Source organism: Hydra viridissima, unplaced genomic scaffold, assembly GCF_058129835.1.
Source record: "Hydra viridissima isolate aposymbiotic clone 2 unplaced genomic scaffold, HvirCarnegie_v1 scaffold_4, whole genome shotgun sequence".
Lineage (NCBI taxonomy): Eukaryota > Metazoa > Cnidaria > Hydrozoa > Anthoathecata > Hydridae > Hydra > Hydra viridissima.
The window spans coordinates 13,269,118-13,287,824 of record NW_028324303.1 but is presented as its reverse complement, the minus strand read 5'-3'; the positions used below and the strand labels follow the sequence as shown (position 1 = coordinate 13,287,824).

The 18,707-nt window shown below is 28.1% G+C and overlaps 2 protein-coding genes across 25 annotated transcripts; one reads left to right on the top strand and one right to left on the bottom strand.

Moving 5' to 3' along the window:
- Positions 1–615: 615 nt before the first annotated feature.
- On the bottom strand, positions 616–15,263 carry LOC145193775 (uncharacterized). Of its 24 annotated transcripts, none has more exons than XR_016451536.1 (11): positions 14,879–15,181; positions 9,182–13,661; positions 8,786–8,938; positions 8,180–8,592; positions 5,487–5,576; positions 5,370–5,405; positions 5,142–5,180; positions 4,961–5,060; positions 4,656–4,873; positions 4,335–4,516; positions 3,639–4,009 (listed from the first exon to the last, which is right to left on the bottom strand). XR_016451536.1 is itself a non-coding variant. In XM_090084222.1 (7 exons), the coding sequence occupies exons 5-7, from the start codon at positions 9,246–9,248 to the stop codon at positions 6,884–6,886; spliced, it is 1,929 nt and encodes a 642-aa protein (XP_089940348.1). In that variant the 5' UTR covers positions 9,249–11,218; positions 11,331–11,891; positions 12,089–12,655; positions 13,062–13,661; positions 14,484–14,804; the 3' UTR covers positions 6,839–6,883. The 24 variants fall into 24 exon arrangements, 16 of the variants coding, with proteins under 16 accessions (XP_089940354.1, XP_089940348.1, XP_089940340.1 ...); XR_016451537.1 differs by having other exon boundaries at positions 4,335–4,513; XR_016451534.1 differs by having other exon boundaries at positions 4,335–4,491; positions 14,879–15,180.
- A 297-nt stretch (positions 15,264–15,560) lies between these two features.
- LOC145182933 (uncharacterized) lies at positions 15,561–18,684 on the top strand. Its single transcript, XM_080058210.2, has 2 exons — positions 15,561–15,954; positions 18,006–18,684. Exons 1-2 carry the CDS (start codon positions 15,613–15,615, stop codon positions 18,240–18,242), a joined length of 579 nt encoding a protein of 192 aa, XP_079914336.2. The 5' UTR covers positions 15,561–15,612; the 3' UTR covers positions 18,243–18,684.
- Positions 18,685–18,707: the final 23 nt, after the last annotated feature.

The window sequence follows — 18,707 nt, the reverse complement described above, 5'->3', positions numbered from 1 at the left end:
ACTGAACATTTATGGTGCACGAAAATAATTTAAGAAGTCGATATCCACCACCAAAACCACTAAAAGAACTAGAGACAGTTTTAATAGAAAAACGGACAAAAATTTTATTAGAACACATTCAAAAATTGTATGAGTCAATATCTCGCCGAGTTCAATCTGTAATTACTGCCAAAGGGGGTCCTACCCCTTATTAGAACAGATTTGTTTGTTTGTGAAGGTGTTACCATTATTTATTGTCCAACCCCTGTATGTGAACTATATTTATATACCAAATATTTATTTTGTTTTTCTGATAAGTTGTGTTTCCATTAAAAAAAAACGAAAATAATCCTTGTTTGTCTAAATGAATTAAAGCGTGCCATCATAGGAGCAGTTAGTTGCCTATGATGGTATATATATATATATATATTTTTTTTGTTTGTTTAGTAGTATAAACTTACAGAAAAGCAAAAAAAGTTAAAATTCTGAGGTTCATTGTCATTCTGCATGTTAGAGGGAATACACCCATGTCAAAAATTATTTTTTAAGTTTTAAGGTAATGATTCAGTAAAACATTAAAGTTAAGGATGTCATCATTGGCACCTTTCCCCTACCTTATTGATCATTATAACTATATTTTATTTGTCTTTTTGTAATTCAGCTTCAATCTGTTGGGTGCACGATCGCTCCCCTTTCTTCAGTGTATATTCATCTTCCAGAGTATTCATCTTCCAGAGTATGGCACTGTATTGCCTATAGAAATTATTTTTAAACTAAGATTAATTAAATAGTAGCAGTAGTTTTCCACGTGGAAACATTGGTTTTAACTAACAAAGCACTTAAGGTGGTACTAGCTTGTAAAATATCGAAATTTCCCAATTTTGTTTTCTTTTTTATAAATTTGAAAAATATATATTATTATATAATTATTGTATAATTATTGCATTTCAAAAATGTATGTTTGTAAGTTTATAAAAAAAAAAAAAAAATCCAAAAAAATGTCTGTTTTATGAGTAAGATTTGAAAAAGAAGCCCTTAGCAATTGTATAGCAACAAGTAACAATGCTTATTTTGGGATAATTTTTTTTACTTCTCACTATTTTCACTCCTCACTATGCTTCAGAGTAATCGCCAGGTTTGATTTCTCCCCACATCAAATTTTATTTTATGTTTATTCAATTACACATATGAAAACAAATATTTGATTGGTAAAAACCTCCAATGGAGTCGTAAATTATAGGCAAACCAAAAAAGATAAAATTTTTAGTTAAAACTATCCGCCATTTTTACGAAAATAACATCTACTTCTCAATTAAAAGATGGTGTATATACTTCGGTAAACAGCGGCTTCAGCGTTTTTAAATTAAGGTCAACAATGCATATGCTATTTGTTTTAAAACTTCTGGTAAAAAGTCTACAAAGCTTCATAAAACTAATAGAGATACTAAAGAAAAAATAAAAGTGTTTATCTGGGATAGCTACGATCAAAATTTAGCAAACCATCTTCAAGCAATTTGTAGCGATTGTTGTAAGAATCTTCATTATTTTTAAAAGAATGATACAAAATGCCTTGAAAACAATGGCTGAAACAATGGCAAAAACAAATTTATTAAGTTAATAAGATGAATTTTAATTCTATTCATGAATAATGAGCTGTTCGGTTTTTTTATTTTTTCAACTTTATAAAAGACAAAAACTCATTTTATAGTTTTATAAAAGGAAAGTAGTTGAACCTTCATAAATTTGAGAATTTTTTTTAACAGTGTGGGTTAGAGGGGGAGCATCAGTACAGGGTGAGCATTGGTACTCAGGCAAATATTTAGCCGTTTTAAATCAATTTCTACTTTTGAATGCAGATACCAAATGTTGTTTATAATCACTTCTCACACAGAAAATATTGTTAGGTTTTAAGCATTTGTTACATGTATACCTTATACCTTTTGTTTTTTGTTTTTGTTGTTTTTTTTCACATTTAATCATATATGGTGAATAAGCTACTTTTTTTGAGTGTTAACTAATGAGTTTTAATTTGTTCCAACTTAAGTTTACCTTATACCCTTATACCCAAAAACCTTAAACCTTATACCCAAAAAAAAAAAAAAATTTAAAAAGTGAAAAGTTTTTTATTACATTAAAAAAAGTATTTCAAAAAGTCTTCACACGTAAAGAGTGAGGATTGGTACATTAAAATCGGGAAATATTGGTACAGAATTTTTAACATCTGTTCTGTAGATTACATATATATTTGGTTAAGTGTGGTATTGTAAAACATATTTTTTACAATGCGGTTCTTATTCTCAAATGATTTGCTAATGCTTTCATGTACTATGCACCTATGGAATTTAAATATAATTGTTTACATACTAGTTATTTAAATAATTATTTATATGCTTTCAGAAAAATGCCACGCAAGTACATTAGAAAATCAAGATACTACCAAAGGAAAAAATATGCGTAGCAATTAATATGGTATGAAAGATAAAAAAAAAATCAGAAATAGTGCTAAAACCAATAACATACCTGCTATAAGTTTATATAACAGGCTTAAAAATACAAAGATTCCTTGAAATTAGAAGAGATAAATAAGGAGTATGCATTTAGTTTTAAATACACAAACCTGCAAATATTTACAATTCTGCAAGAAGGACTCCTAGTGGTATATTTAGTTAAAAGTAGTAAGATATGGTCTTACTTATAAACAAGTTCGAATTGTCCAATGACTATAGTTTGAGTCTTTGAATTAAAATTGATAAATCTTAGTCAGAGATTCAACTTGCTGTAGGAGACTGGATGAAAGGATTCATGAGAAGGCATCCATCACTTAGCTTACGCAAACCTGAAAACACAAGTCTTTCACAAGCAACAAGCTTCAATCGGATCAATGCATCTGAATTTTTTTTAAACTATGAAAAAGTTTTAGAGAAACATAAAATTCCACACAACCGCATTTTTAATATAGATGAAACGGGAGTATTTACTGTAACGCAAATTCCAGGTTTAGTTGCTGCTAAGGGAATAAAGCAGGTAGGAAAAGCTGTATATGCAGAATGAGGAGAAATGATCATATTTTGTGCCATAGTTAAAGCAACTGGCAACACAACCCCACCAGTTTTTATATTTCCTCTACTTTACTTTAAAAAAGAATTTTTAAATGGTGCACCAGAGGCTAACTTAGGATTAGAAAACCCTTCTGGTTGGATGAATAGAGCTTGTGTCATTGAAGTTTAGAAGCATATCCAGAATCACATTAACTGTACAAAACATAATCCTATATTAACTTTACTAGACAATCATGATTTGCAGAGAGAATAGTATTGTATACACTACCAGAAACATCAACTGGAAAGTTCATATTGCAGTTAACCATATTACACAATTGCTAAAAAATACCACCCGCCTTAAAAAAACTTAAGGGTCCCTTAAGGGACCCTGACGAAAATGTCCGCGCCGAATATAAGGGTCCCTTAAGGGCTAGCCCTAAAGCGACCAAAAAAAAAACCACGCTTCACTACTCAAAAAATGAGTAGTAAAGCGTGGTTGTTTTTTCTTTTTTTTTTTAAATAAAATAATAAAAACACTACAAATTTATATAGTTAAATTATAAAAATTCTATAAAATTTGACACCTTCAAGGTTTATTTATAAGTGTTCAATAAAAACTTTTTTTTATAGATTTTATAGTTTATTATTTATATTATTACTTATCGAAAGCATTACAACTTGTAATATTATTACTTATCGAAAGCATTACAACTTGTAATAAAAGTATCCATAAAAAAACTTATTTAAAACACGATACTAATATTTATTTAAAAAAGTCTTCCGTTTTTTCTGTTGAGGAGCGTTATCACTGTCTTCTTCGCTACCCTCGTTACTACCGTCATCTTTGTCTTCCTCTATTGAAACATCGGTCTTTTTTAGACCTCGCCGCAGTCGACCGCCAGAGCGATCTCTGGCGTTGTTAAAAAATCGAGCCTTTTTTAATTCAATTTCTTTTGTCGTGGTACCGGGGAAAAAATGAATAGTTGACGCTATAAATATAACAAAACAATCACTTAATATTAATTAAAATATATAATCATATATACAAACACTATAGTTAAATATATATGGCTTCACACGTATAACAGATTATTTTATAGAATCATAATATAATTTTAAAAATTTATAAAATTTCAGGTAAAAAGGTATACAAGTAAAATAGTTTTATAATGAGGTTATAGACTGATTTTTGTTACTCATTATTTTTTTATTTGAATCAATCTTTTTGTTATTGTCTTTAAATCAAACACTATGAGTCAAATTGTTGACTCACAGACAGATTCCTATTTATACAAAAATCTGAATTAAACTCACTTTTGAGCAGATTTTCCAGGTTATCAAAAAACTTATGCTTGCCATGACTTCCAGTCCTGTTGATATTTCGCTGTAGGTCATATGTCAGCAATTTGTTTAATACACGAGAAATATGGTCATTGACATTTATCCCTCCTTCAAGCTTCATCCATGATAACTAAAAATGATCAGGTACGTACCTGCTACGTAACAACATAAATGTATTATCTCATTAAAATCTTTTGTCAAGAGGTGTATTATACAAATATATACACCGTGTATGTATTTAGCAAACGCATCATGGGTATACTCGCATAACTAGAAATGAATCAAAAAACTTACCATATTCTTTGGGTGCTTAGCAATTTCAGAATATTGCAGCAGAGAGGTAAAAACAGGAAATTGGATATTTGAGGTGTTCTGATCAACAGGAATATTCTGATCAACAGGAACACTGCAAACACGTGCCTCCAATCTTCCCTGTCATTGTTCCAGATTATTTAACTTAGAGTGGATTGATGTCAATTCACGTAAAATGTACGCATTCATAAGAAACTGTCCTGTTATGATAACCACAATGAAAATATGTAATACTTCTGCCACTTATTTTACAAATTACAAATTATAAAAATTACAAATATTCAAACCTTGTGCACTAAATGGTTCAATGTTAAGACGGTTACAAACACCTAGCATACTATCGTGCATCCGCAATAAACTTGAATCAGAGAAATCACGAGGACTTGACTAAAGTTAAAATTTGTTTGCATATATATATATAAAACACAATTGATCACAACTTTTAGATCACAATTTTTAAAAACTTACAGTTTGTTGGGTAGGTAAAGGTAGTTGTACACTCGGAACCTTCCAAAAATAAAATATCAATACAAAAATAAGTGTTTGATAAATTCAATTTAATTCAATAAATAAATAATTGAATTTATCGAAGAGAAAGACATAAATTAAAAACTTGAAAATACTTGCTATTAAAATGCTATTAAAAATCAATCATCGTGAAAAATTATATCAGAACTTAGTTATTACTTTACATACATTTAATGATGTTTGGACATTGTTTTCACTTGAACTCTAAAAATGTAGAAACTTGTTGCAATTGTTCAAAAAGAAATCTAATAATTAAAACATTTCATTGGCAAAATTAAAAACTACCTTAAGTGAAACAGAATTTTTTTGAGTTTTAAGAAGTGGCAGAGGCTTTAAAGCAACTGCTTTAGCAGCAGTATCCTGATTATGTGGTGCCTAAAATATTAAAATATTTTTATAAATAAAAGAGTATTAAATAAATTTTATAATCTGCATTAATTAAAATATTACGATTGACTCAGAAGGATCTGTATCAAAATTTGAATCTTCAGAAGCTGTGTGAAGAGGCTGAATAAAAATAAAAATTAAATAAACCCTTTCAGAAGGTATACAGCTTAAGTCTAAATCAAAGCAAATAATAAAACATATATTAGCCTATTTAAAACCTTTAAACTTTATACTTACATAAACTGGAGGCAGTCTTTGTCGGTTTAGGCCACGGACCGGATTAAAATGAGTTTGTATAAAACTTATTGTTTGTTTTTTTCTTTTCATTTCAAAAACAAACTTTAAAGTTTCTTTGAGTCCCTCATAATCTGTTGCACATTGCAAAACTAAAACCTAATAAACAATAGATTTACATAATAAAGCTTTGAATTGTAATTAATCAAATTAAACAAAAAATGATAAAACTTTACTTTATTCATACTATCATCATTGTTCACCACTAACTCTACTCTTCTACAAATTTTGAGTTTCTCAAACTCCTCTTCAGTCCAGCCAATGATATCATCAACATGAACAATTGATATTGATTTGTAATGTAAACAATAAGTTAAAACATATTTTTGATACACATACTCTATTGTAGATGACATTTGAATAACTATTCTAAATTTTGAAAATAGTTTAATTGAAACGTGATTGTGTAATTTCTCAAATATGATTTAATTATGATATATATATATATATATATATATATATATATATATATATATATATATATATATATATATATATATATATATATATATATAATACTAATTATTGTAGCAATAACAATAAACAATTAAAAGAGAATAAACAATTAAAACATTGTAACATTATTTTGCTTCTTTTTTTTAAATCAATAACAATTGAATAGAAAATTAAAAATATTTTTTTAAATAAACGTTTCTTGAAGATAAAACATGTAAACTAGAGAATTTAAAAACGTATTTTATTGCAAAATTGTAAAAAAAATATTTTTATTATAATTGTATTTATACACTTTTTCTTACTTTTGACAACCAAAAAATTAAAAAATTATTAACAAAAACTTAGCAATAGAACTTTTAAAATAAGAAAGTTATTTAAATGTGCTTGATTTCTTAGAAAAAACAATGTACAAAACAAAAAAAACAAAATTTTAAAAACAAAAAATTTAAATCATTTAAATATATTATATTTAAAAGTTTATAACATAAAATCTACTATGACATAAAAACAAAAGAATTATTCGATCATGACACACTCATTGTTTGTCAACCCTTAAAAACATTATTTGCAAATGGAATAATAATGTACTCATTGCCATCAATAAAAGAAATACATTTATTAATGATCTTCACACCAGTTACAATTATGTTAGACAGAATATACCTACCTATACCAATTGAACTGGAAGGATAAGGATGAATATATAAATCTGATTTAAATATTAATAAGGATCCAGAAGCAATATGATCGTCACTAATAGAAGTTATAATAAGTGGAACTATATTCGATTGATACACAACAAGAGCAGTATTATTGGGATATTTATTGGAGAAAACAAAACTTCCTTTTGGCATACTGGAATATAAACTTCTAATAGTCAAAACAGAGTTAATGGACTGTTCAAATACATAAGTTCCAGTTTTTACACGTTGTTTTATTAAATACAAATAATTTTCAAAAGGAAAAGCAGAAAACTTATCTAATGGTCCTAGTTGCTGCACAAATTCTGGTAAATGTAATAGCATATGTGCATTGAAGGTGTAAGCACTTTCAGTAAAAAGTTCCTTTAAATCATTGAGAAAATGCTGTATACAAGAAGTAGCATTGTCATAATAATGTTTGTGTGATGTTCCAATAAACACATACATAGCAAAATGTAAATACAAAAAATGATTATAGTAGTTTAAAGGAATGATACCTTTAAATAAAAGAGGGCCTGTATACAGTAAAATGGTTCGAAACTCTGTGGCTTTAAAATAATTTATATTACGAAAAGATCTTATTTTCCTATGAAATTCAGATGGTAAAGCTCCATGCCACAATTTAACTCTTTGTTCTAACAGTTCTTTTAGATTTTCACTTACCTGACAGTTTAACCGGCCATATTTGTTTGAAAAATATGATATTACAAGTCTTCTCATAACACCTAGGCAAACAGTGTGCATATATTCAGGGGGAAAATCACAACTTAAATTTGCAACTTCAGCTAGAGGAGATAAAAATAATTGGTTCGATTCAGATAGTGATTTATAATTACAGTCAGTACGCGAAGGATATGTAAAACCAAAAGGAAAAATTACTTTGTTAGTAGCATACACACCTGGAATCCTGCAGTATGGACAGGCATTATACCCTGAGTGACTTTTTACACACTGACAGAATGATCTTGCTGGCGCATCACATATAAATAAAACATTGGTTACTTTAATAAAAAATCCAGATACATTAACATAGGATTTAAACATAACTAACTCTTTGTGTAATTGTTCAATAAACCCAGAAAAATTTGGCTTGCATAAACCAGCATAAACAGCTATAGGAATAGGTTTATTAAAACCTACCTTTCTCATAATGAATAAAATTGGCCAGATATGTACCGGTGAGCTTTTAAATATTGGAATACCATCAATTCCAATTTTAATTTTAAGATCTACATATTGCGTTTTGAATACCACTAGACTATTTTTAATACAGTAAAATAAATTTTCAAAAATCGATAAGTAACCAAAATTTCCACCGCAGTTAAGAGTATTCTTTAACACCTGGATCTTCTTTGCAACTAGAGGTTTTTTAAAAAGATAAACGGACACAGGAACATCAACTCCTTCCTCAGTTAAAATGTTAAGCAAACAAAGTATTGCACTATTGCTCAGTTTATAAAGTAAACAGAAATATAATAGTTTTGTATGCAGGGATGAGAAATTACTCTTGTATTCCTTGTTACTTTCATGGTTCTCCTCCAATGGAACTTCACCTGAGAAAAAAAAGTTCATTTGCTAATCATCTTAGCAATTTATAAAATGTGTAAATTGACTAACTGCACTTGATAAAATTACTGAAAAAAATCAATATAGTGTGTGTGTTTACTGAGTAATATTGTCAAAAACTATGCACACATTGTGCAAAAATTGCAACAAAAAATTGATCTGTTTAAATTAAGAAATTACTTTCATTGTTTTCATCCTCAGTTGAATCACATATTCCAGTCGCCTCATCAAAAATAGAAGATACACTTTCATCATCACAGTAATCTTTGCCAATTGTGATATTTTCTTTTACTGCTACAGTTTCAAACTGCGTTAAATAATTGTCAGTTTCTCCTAAAACAAATATGTAAAATATAAAATATTTCAAACTTGATAATTTAAAATTCGAATTTTAAATAATATACAGTAATAATAAAAAAGCAGAATACTCTGCTATGAAGAATATCTTTTTAATCTCTATTAAAAGTCAATCTTTTAATAGAGATTAAAAAAACAACATACTGTAAAGATTTTAAAAGATTTCCTTTATATGATTATGAAGATTAAAAAATTTCTGCCTATTTGTTTACTATTTACCTTCCAATCTCGATATAAAAGTATCCATTTCATTTTGACGTTTTCTTCTTTCATTTCTTGAAGCCATGTTAAAGCCAATAATTTATACACTGGATATGGAAACATATTTTATTGTTAACTTTTGAAAATCAATAGTATTATTTAAAACACGATATTAGATATATTAAAATTGTAATATAATAACTACAAATATATGATTAATTGTGGTCATTTAGCATATTTGTTTCCAAAGACGTTTAAAAAACCATGCTTTCAAAATCTTACAAAATCATTCCGAAAAATTTTTTTTTTCCGAGTTTTAAAATTACAGAAAGTTCTAGTCGACTTATATGTAAGGGCTAGCCCTGACTTCGCTCTAACCGATCCTTTATTAGAATCTGCCCTAAACACACCCTAACATTTAAGAATTACTAAATATACACTATATTAAGGCAAAAAATTATATAAAGTATTATTTATGTGTTTTGTTAAAAAAAAATCTAATAAAAAAAATAACCCTTAACATACCCTTAACCGTTAAGGGACCCTTACGGGTCCCTTAAAACATTTTAAGGCGGGCAATACTGATAATGGTCTTGGAATTAATTCAGAACAAGCTGGTGAATCCATTAATCATGAGTTAAAAAAGAAGCATGGATTAGGTATAAAAGACAACAAAAAAAAAAATTCAGAACACGCTAAAAAAAGGTTGAAGTTAAATGTTGTTGAATTTGCAGAATTAAATAAATAGATTGTCTATATTTGTTATTGGAATGAATATGTTGTTGACCTAGTGCAAAATTGTTCTAAAAATTATCATTTATTTTGAGTAAATTGTGTTTAAAATATTTTAAAAGCAGGAAAGCTTGTTAACTTTTAGTAGAATATCACATTATTTGTGCATTATTAGGTGCAGCCTTATAAATGCATACCATATTTTTTACATAGGAAGACACATAATACAGAATAAAATTACTTTAAGACATATCATATATTAATTTTGTCTTCAAAATTCTTGAAATATCATTTCAAAATAGTTAAACATGTACCACCCCTCCTTTTTTCATTCAAAACTTGATTGTTTCTTTTTTTGGTTTTATCTATCTCTATGGAAGTTTTTAATACCCTTAGCTTACTTAACTAATATATTATTTCATAATAAAAAAGAAATGGATGTGGGAAGGTTTCAAACTTGGCGTTCAATGTGGTTCTTAGTGTTCTAGGTGTATTTGAAAATGACAAAAATAATGGAAAAAAAAGAAAAAAAAGTAACAAAATTTTCTTTTTAACTTGGAGATTATATCCTAAAATCAGATTACTGTGAAGGGGTTTGACCAAAATAAGGTTATTATAGTTTGCTTTCCTGGAGATATTGATATTGACAGCACGCAATTTATAATAAATTTAAAAACCATTATTGAAAATGCTACCATTTTTAATCTGTAATGTTATGATGGTGATTCTGATCAAATCCCTTTATCAAAATATTAACCTTTGTGCAAACTTTTAGACTCAAACTCTAAATAGTTAAGAAGAAATCCTTGTTTTAAAATGTTTTACTGACTCAGCATGCTTATGAGCACATTGAAAGTTTTTTTATTTACACTGAATGTTTTTTCATTACATAGTTTTTAAGAAATATTACATTGAAAATCAAAATATTGACAGTTTAAAAATTTATAGACCACCTTAAAGCAGAACAATATTTCTTTAAAAAATAGAATTACATTATTACATCATTATTGGCACATTTTAAAGAAATAATTACCTTTTCCTTTTTTTCTTTTTTTTAGAAAAACAAGTTGAACAAAGTAAACTGACTAATTTCCACATTGTCAGGCTTACTTAATGTAGTCATTACCATAGCACCATTTACCAGCTTTATTTGTTCATCAAGATTAAAAATAGTACTTTGAAGATCTGATAGTTGTTTTTGATTTGAAATAAATTCATGATATTTTTCAGAACTATTGCTGCTATTTTTTAAAATACTCCATCTGCTGCAATTAGAATATGCAATAGATAGGCTTCTTCAATGTGCAGAGTTGGTAAAGAAACCTAGGTATACATGCATGTGTATGAGTTAAAATCTTAAAAAATTTTAGTGATGCTGTACAGCAAATTAATTATCACTAGTCAAAGTTGAATTAAATAAAAATAGTAATCTTACATGATCTAGAGGTACCTTCAAGATTGATTCTGGCATGACATTATTAAGATTTCTTGCATCTTTTTTAAGACTCCCCATTCTCCATTAATTTTTAATAATCAGTTGAAAACTTTTAAGTGTACAACTTTGTATTTTTGTTCTACTAAGTTTCATTTCATTTGCTCTTGCACAACAGAACAGACAACAGTGTCTTCTTAAGAAAAAAATACTAAAAATTTTTCAAATTTCATTATTTTTAATAATATCCCACCTGTAGCTCCTGAAATATCATAAAGTGCAAAAAGGAATTCATAATCACTAAAGATAAATACTGTAATGTTGATACCTCTAGATATATAAAAACCTCTTTTTTACTACTTTCATTGCATATTTTCTATTTGCTCTTGAAATCAAAAAAATGTCTCAAAAATGTTGAAAACAATAGTATTTTGTTTACTATATAGATTTTAAGCATTTACAAGTTGGTAGCTTGTCTTAAAACTTCCTCCTACATAATCTCCTCCAATTTTAACTCAAATAACTTTTTCAGGAATGAACTTATCACGTACAAGACCAATACAGCTATATAAAAACAAAATTATAAATTATTTAGCAACTTAAAAATATAAACAAATCATGTTACTTTTATGCTGAAAGCTATAATAGCAGTGTTAAAAATTGCTTTAGTATAAGGGATGAGTCATTTGCAATTGATATTTGTTGCATTTACTAAAAGAATATTTTTTCTAAAGATTTCAATTTTAGCTTATTAAAGTTACCTTTCTAGTTGATCAAGATGTCTGAGAATATGTTGGTAGATCTTTTATGTAACCTTAAGGTGCTAGATTTATTCAAACTTTCCATTCTCCTCTTTATAAAAAGTGAAAGGAGTGTTTTCAACAACAATCTCATCTCAAGATTAAGTTTCAGCAAATACACTCTGATAAGCATATGAGCTTTGCTTATGTCAAATGTTTTAAGCCAAAAGTTATTACAGTTTATGTGTTTACCAATAAGTAACTGATGAGATCATCATCCAATTGCAATTACCTAGACATTGTTTTAAGCTTTTCCCATAAGATATCCATATCTTTTTATATAGCTACCATTTTAGTTGCCCTTATTTCAACATGCTTTATGGTTGAATTTGCTATTATTGATTGTCTTGTCTCTGGAGGAAGAGACTTAACCGCTGATTTTAAAGCTTAATTGCCAAGTGCATTAATCAAAGTGCCTACTACAAGTTCAAGGTGTCTCTTGATGAAAGAATTTCAGCAGCAGGTAGTTTACTTTGCTCCCTCATTGCTACTGACATAAGCTTTTGGGGTATGTGTAAATAACACTGACTGGGAAGTAAAAACAAGTGAATTAACTATGATTTATGACTTAATAAAGCTTACTTTATTGTCTTTTTTTTTTAATTAGAGAAAAGTTATTCTAGTTCCTCCACTTTTAAATTGAACTGATATGCCTTCTGATTTTTTCATCTTTTGTTTAATGATGTGAAGTGTTGCTTCTTCTACTTCTAGTGTAATATCACTATCTTTAGTTAGTTTAAACATGTCAGATATAGTGATACTTGACCTATATGATGTGGATGGCGATGATGGTAATGATGATGATAATAAAAAGGGCAATGGTTTTGCAATACATACAACTTACATGATTGATATTCTTTTAATGCATTGAATCTCATTTTGCATGAGGAACATACAAGTGTTAACATTTTAAGTAAGGAAAAGATTTTCTTACCTGCTATCAAGTTGCCATAATAAACATTTTCTTCCAATTTTGAATAAAATATCTTATTTAAATGCTTTTGTTTCATTTCTTCAAATAAACATAAAAAGCAAGACAAGTGTTCACATCATTTTAGTGTAACAGGCAGTTTTAGTATTTTGTTGCACATTAAGTATAGACATAGCTCTAGGTAAGGGTTTAATTCATTCTTAAGTTCTGACATGTCTACTTTTCCACTCAGACTGTATGTAGGCGTTAAGCTTTCTTTTAATTAATGTAACATGGCAATAGTCCAATGCTTATTTTTTCCAGATCTTTCTAAAAAAAAATTTCCTTATTTTCAAAAGTGATTGTGTGGCTTTTACCCCTTTTACAGTTTCTCAGCCATCTGACACATTATACAGTTGCTGTTGTGTAGTTGCAAGTCTGTTAAAATCATTAATTTTGTAGTAACATTTATGACGTTTTCTTTTGGGGTGAATGCTCCTTATTTCTGTCTGTTTTACAAAAAAAAATAATTTTTTTTAGGCTACTCATAGAGAATTGCTTTTTTCGAAGCCATTTGCCACAAACTCTGCACATGAATTTAAATTTTGTGTCATGCAGTTCCATCTAAAGACAAAAAAAAAAAAAATATTAGACCTATTCAGAAAATAGAAATTTGTAAACAACAATAGCAGCTTAAGTTGTATCAGTATCACATAGTTTTTGGCCAAAAGTAGTGCAATATTGTCATTACTTGTAAGCCATCAACAATAACCAATATCAATATATTTTGTGTTTAGGATGTTACAAAAAACACAGGTCATTGCAAATAGTAATTCACTAATACAATGCAATGACCTAAATAAGACAAAAGAAAAGTAGAAAAAAAAAAAAGTCATAACAACAACAAAAAAAACAAACATAAAGTAAAACAATTGAATGTTCTGTAAAACTTGTTTTGTTATGCTGTAAATTGACTAAACTTCAGTATTAGAAAAAATCTGGGAATTTTAAAATCAGATTTTATTTTATTTTGTCTTTAAAATGCTTAGCTTTAGCGTTATTGACAAACTGCTTTTTCAGTTGTTTATATTCGCATGCAATTAAATTTCAAGGTTTTTTCAAGACATATATAGACCTTACTTATAATGAGAACCTATATTTTTTATAATCTCAACTATATTTTTTCAGAAGTTTCTAATTGTAAAATTATTTGAGAACATGTTAGGAGGGCAGCTATTGATAAATCATAACTTTTTGTTTACATCGCTTTCGATTTCTTTTTCCGGATCACGCGTATATTAAAATGGCGCTATAGTAAAAAAAAAAGTGCTTTAACACAAAACACTTTTTTTCTTCAAAATGGTTTATTCACTTTTTCTCGTTAGGTTTACATACTTCTTATTCGTGTTATTATTACTATCATCACTGCTTAACATGCAGCCTTACAAAAATTCAATTCCACTTTCTAACAGGTTTCGGTGTAGAAAACGTCTGTTGACACAAAATAATATATGACCGGCTGGAAGAAAAAGTATCAAAAGTTCGGGATGGAGTTAAGTGCCAATATGTTCACTATGGTAGTTTGCACATTGGCATTAACGTAAAAAAAACTTCACAATGATATTCCAACGAATTCCGGAGATATTAAGTTTACAAATAATACTACTCGAACATGCATTTTTTGCAAAAACGGCTTTAAAAATGTATCACTTTCCATATTATGATACTTTGTTAATAAATAATGATTAGTGATAAATAAAAAATCTAAAAAATTGTGCAAAACATACTTCAGAGTTCATACAAAGCAAAAACATCAAGAATGAAAATAGCTAAAATTTGACCTCAGCTTGTATTTTACTGATTTTCTCGCTATTTAGTGGTCGCATTCATGGTACCTTTTCTCCCAGCCGGTCACATGTAACATTTATTTCTGTTCCAAAAACTCACATTAGTGCAATTGTTGTAAATACCTCGGCGTAGTATGGACTTTAGCTGCAGTGACTAAAAAAACAATAAGTAACGAAGAGGTATAGTTACACATAATTAAGTTGTAAGATTGAATAATTACAGATTAAGAGATATTTTAAAAATGCGAAACAGCAGCAGCGCCAATAACACATTAAATAATAGCTTTAGTTTACTTGGTTGTGATAATACATTCCGCATATTACACAGAATATGTAATTAAACTAACTGTAGTTTTCAGTTACTTAATGCAAATAATATCATTTAATATATTTAGATATTGTTTAGTTGGCTTAAATATATTTAAAGTGCGTTCAAGTGCATTTTATTACCGTGAAAATTTTCTTGATATGATTCGTGATAGGTTTTCTCTTCATTATTGCCTGAAATTTAAATGCTTCTTTAACCTAATAAAGTCAACATATAATATGAATGGAGAGCAATATTTGTTCCTCATATTTTATATATAGAATCATAGATTGGTTTCCTTTTATTCTATACATAGACACAATATAAAAAAATATAAAATTTTAATGTGAAATGTCAAGATAAATTTTTTTCATGTTACAAAACTTTGTTTTTTATATTTAGCAACACATGTATTTTAAGAATGGAAGAAAAAAATAATTCTTCTAAAAATTCCAAACCTAAAAGCCAATTTTATAATGATCATGGTTTTGATGATAATTTTACAACTCCATCTGTAAGTGCTGCCTTGCCCACTGAACGAGTCACTGAAACTAATTCCTTTAATCGCTTTTCATCTGTTCAACCAAGCCCAATGGTTTGCTATGTTCTTAGATTGAAACATGGAGAAGAATTAAGGAAGACACTTCTGGCATTTGCTGAAGAAAAGAACCTAAAAGCTGCATTTGTCATAACTGGTGTGGGAAGTGCAAAATCTGCCAAATTGAGATTAGCCAATACAGCTCAAAATATAGAATCCCACTATGTAAGTAACATAACGTATTATCTGTAAGTAGAGCAATCAAATTGGTAGAATTCAAAAATGGTGAATTTTTAAAATAGTTTTAACACTGAATCAGAGTAAAAGTATTGAATCCAAATTTTAAACTTTATAACTTGAGAGATATTTTAGTTTGCATATAGCATCTCTCTTTACATGAAGATACAACTTCATACTGCTACTATTTCTATTTTTATGTCAGAAATTATCATTAACTGTATCAAAAACAGATTTTCCATAATAAAATTAAGTAAATGTGGGCAAATTTTTGTGAGTACCAAAAAATGGAGTTTACACTAATTCAATTATGGCCTAGCAGAGTCTATATATTGTATGTAAATGTTAATTAAGATTATATTTTTCAAGTTTAAAATAAACAATTGCCATTACTGTTTTAACTAAAGTAATAGTTTAAATTAAGTTAATAGTATTCTAAACAAAGTCATTTGATTTGTATGTTAGATGAAATAGTGCTGTTAGATGAAAACATTGATGAAAACCGCGATTCTTTTTCTTTTTCTACCCATGTTTATCCATACTAGGATATACTGTTAATCAGTGGCGTACCTAGGGTAAATAGCGCCTGGGGCAAACACCGATCACGCGCCCCTCCTCCCCCACATAAAGTACTTAATTACAATTTTTTTAATAAATGATGACACAAACTTTATTTTATATAATATATTTATTTTATATAATATATTATTTCTTAATTTATTTTATATAATTCTCGCTTATTGTATTGCAACCAAGCCTCTTTTGCACCCCTTTCAGGTTGGCGCCCATGGCACGTGCCCTGCCTGCCATACCCTAGATACGCCACTGCTGTTAATCAATATAAAATAATGATAATAGTGAGTATTGTAACAATGCAGCAGAGAGAAAATAAAATACTTAAAAAATCCATAAAAAAACACCATGAGAGCAAGTCCTTTAAAATGTGACAGAAATAAGTTCAAAATTTAGTTTTAAAAAAGTTAAATAGAGCTCTGGAATGTGTAAGATATTTACTTAATAAAAACTTTGAATATTTTTTCCAATTTGTAATAACAAGCTTCATAAAAGTTTGATGCTGTTACCAATTCTGCTTGATATAACTTCTAATTTTATGATAGGCTTTGGCATGTTATTTTCATCAATTTTAATTAGGCCTCTTTGTAAATAGGTCCCAGCACTAATATTTTATATGAATATAATTGATATATGTATCCACATATTAAATACATTTTCTAAGAAGTTTACTTCTCCAAAGTCCTGTAAAACTGTCTCCATTCTCATTTGATTTGCACCCTGGTTGTATTGTAGCTTTCAAATAGATTTCTTGCAATTATTTGAATTTGTATTCATTTTGCATAAGATTTTATCCAAATTATAGTTAATTAGAAATGATTTGGCAGGACTTTAATTGTAAAATTACTAAATTGATTTATTTAGGAATATGAAGATTTAAGGGTATGGAACAAGAGTAGCATAATTAAACTGCTCTTTTATTTGATTTAATGAAGCTAATTTCTGTATCAAATGTATTTTTGCAAAATAATTTAACATATATAAAAAAAAGCTCTATCAAAAGCTTGTCACTATCTAATAACAACAAAAAATAACTTTACTCTGCATCTTTACTTTAGCAAAAGTTAAGAATGATAATTTAATGTGGACAAAATTTATTTAGTAAAAATTAAAATTTTATATATAATCTTAAAGATTTAGAAATTCTTCCGCTTGAGCCTTAATCCCAGCCTCCAGATGTAGTCTAATCTTCTTGCAGGTGTGATGGATGTAGTCAGTAGAGATGTTGCCCCAAGACTTCTTGATTGAACAACAGAGTTCATCCAAGTTTGGATGTTGTTTGATACAAGCCCCTATGTTAAAGCTTAATGAAAATACTTACCAAGCAATAAATAATTATTATAAAAAATGATAAAGTGATACTATTTACAAAAGACTGGGAATTGTTTTAAAACTTCCAGTTTTGTTGGTTTTAAGTATCATAGTTTTTTGGATAAATATTTTGAGTTTATAATTTTTACCTACAGATGTTAGAAGTCCTTAATCCTATGGAGATTGTATCGCTGGATGGAACTATCAGTGGTGGTGGACATTTGCATATTTCACTCTCAGACATGGCTGGAAAAACAAGTGGAGGACATTTATTGGAGCTTATTGTTGATACAACAGCTGAAATAGTAATTGGAGAATGCACTTCACTATCATTTACACGTGTTTTAGATAAGAATACTAATTATAAAGAGTTGCAAGTCAATTTACGGTGATAATTCTTTGTTCAATTCAGTTTTAAGTCACAATAGCTTCTACCTCGGCAATTACTATAAAAAGTTTAAAGAATTGTAAGAATAGTTTTAGATAATTTGTTTGTATATAAATGCAATCACATGCATGTTCTTTTTACACAAGTGTAAAAATCCTTAAATCATCTTGCTCAAAAAATTGATTTCTACTGCTCTTCATAAAGATTTTTTCTCTAACAAGATTGGATAAATTTTTATGGCTGATTAAATCATTTAAGAAGTTAAAATTTTACTACTCAAACAGAAATTGATGAATCGCAAGATGTATAAACTTCATTATGACAATATTAATTTATAAAATATTGGATAATGGTATTATTTTTGTATAATATTAAATATTAATGTTAGTTAATATTTTGAATAACAAGATTTATATCTTTTTAGAGCTTTGCAAAACACTAATTATACAATTTAATTTTTTGATAAATA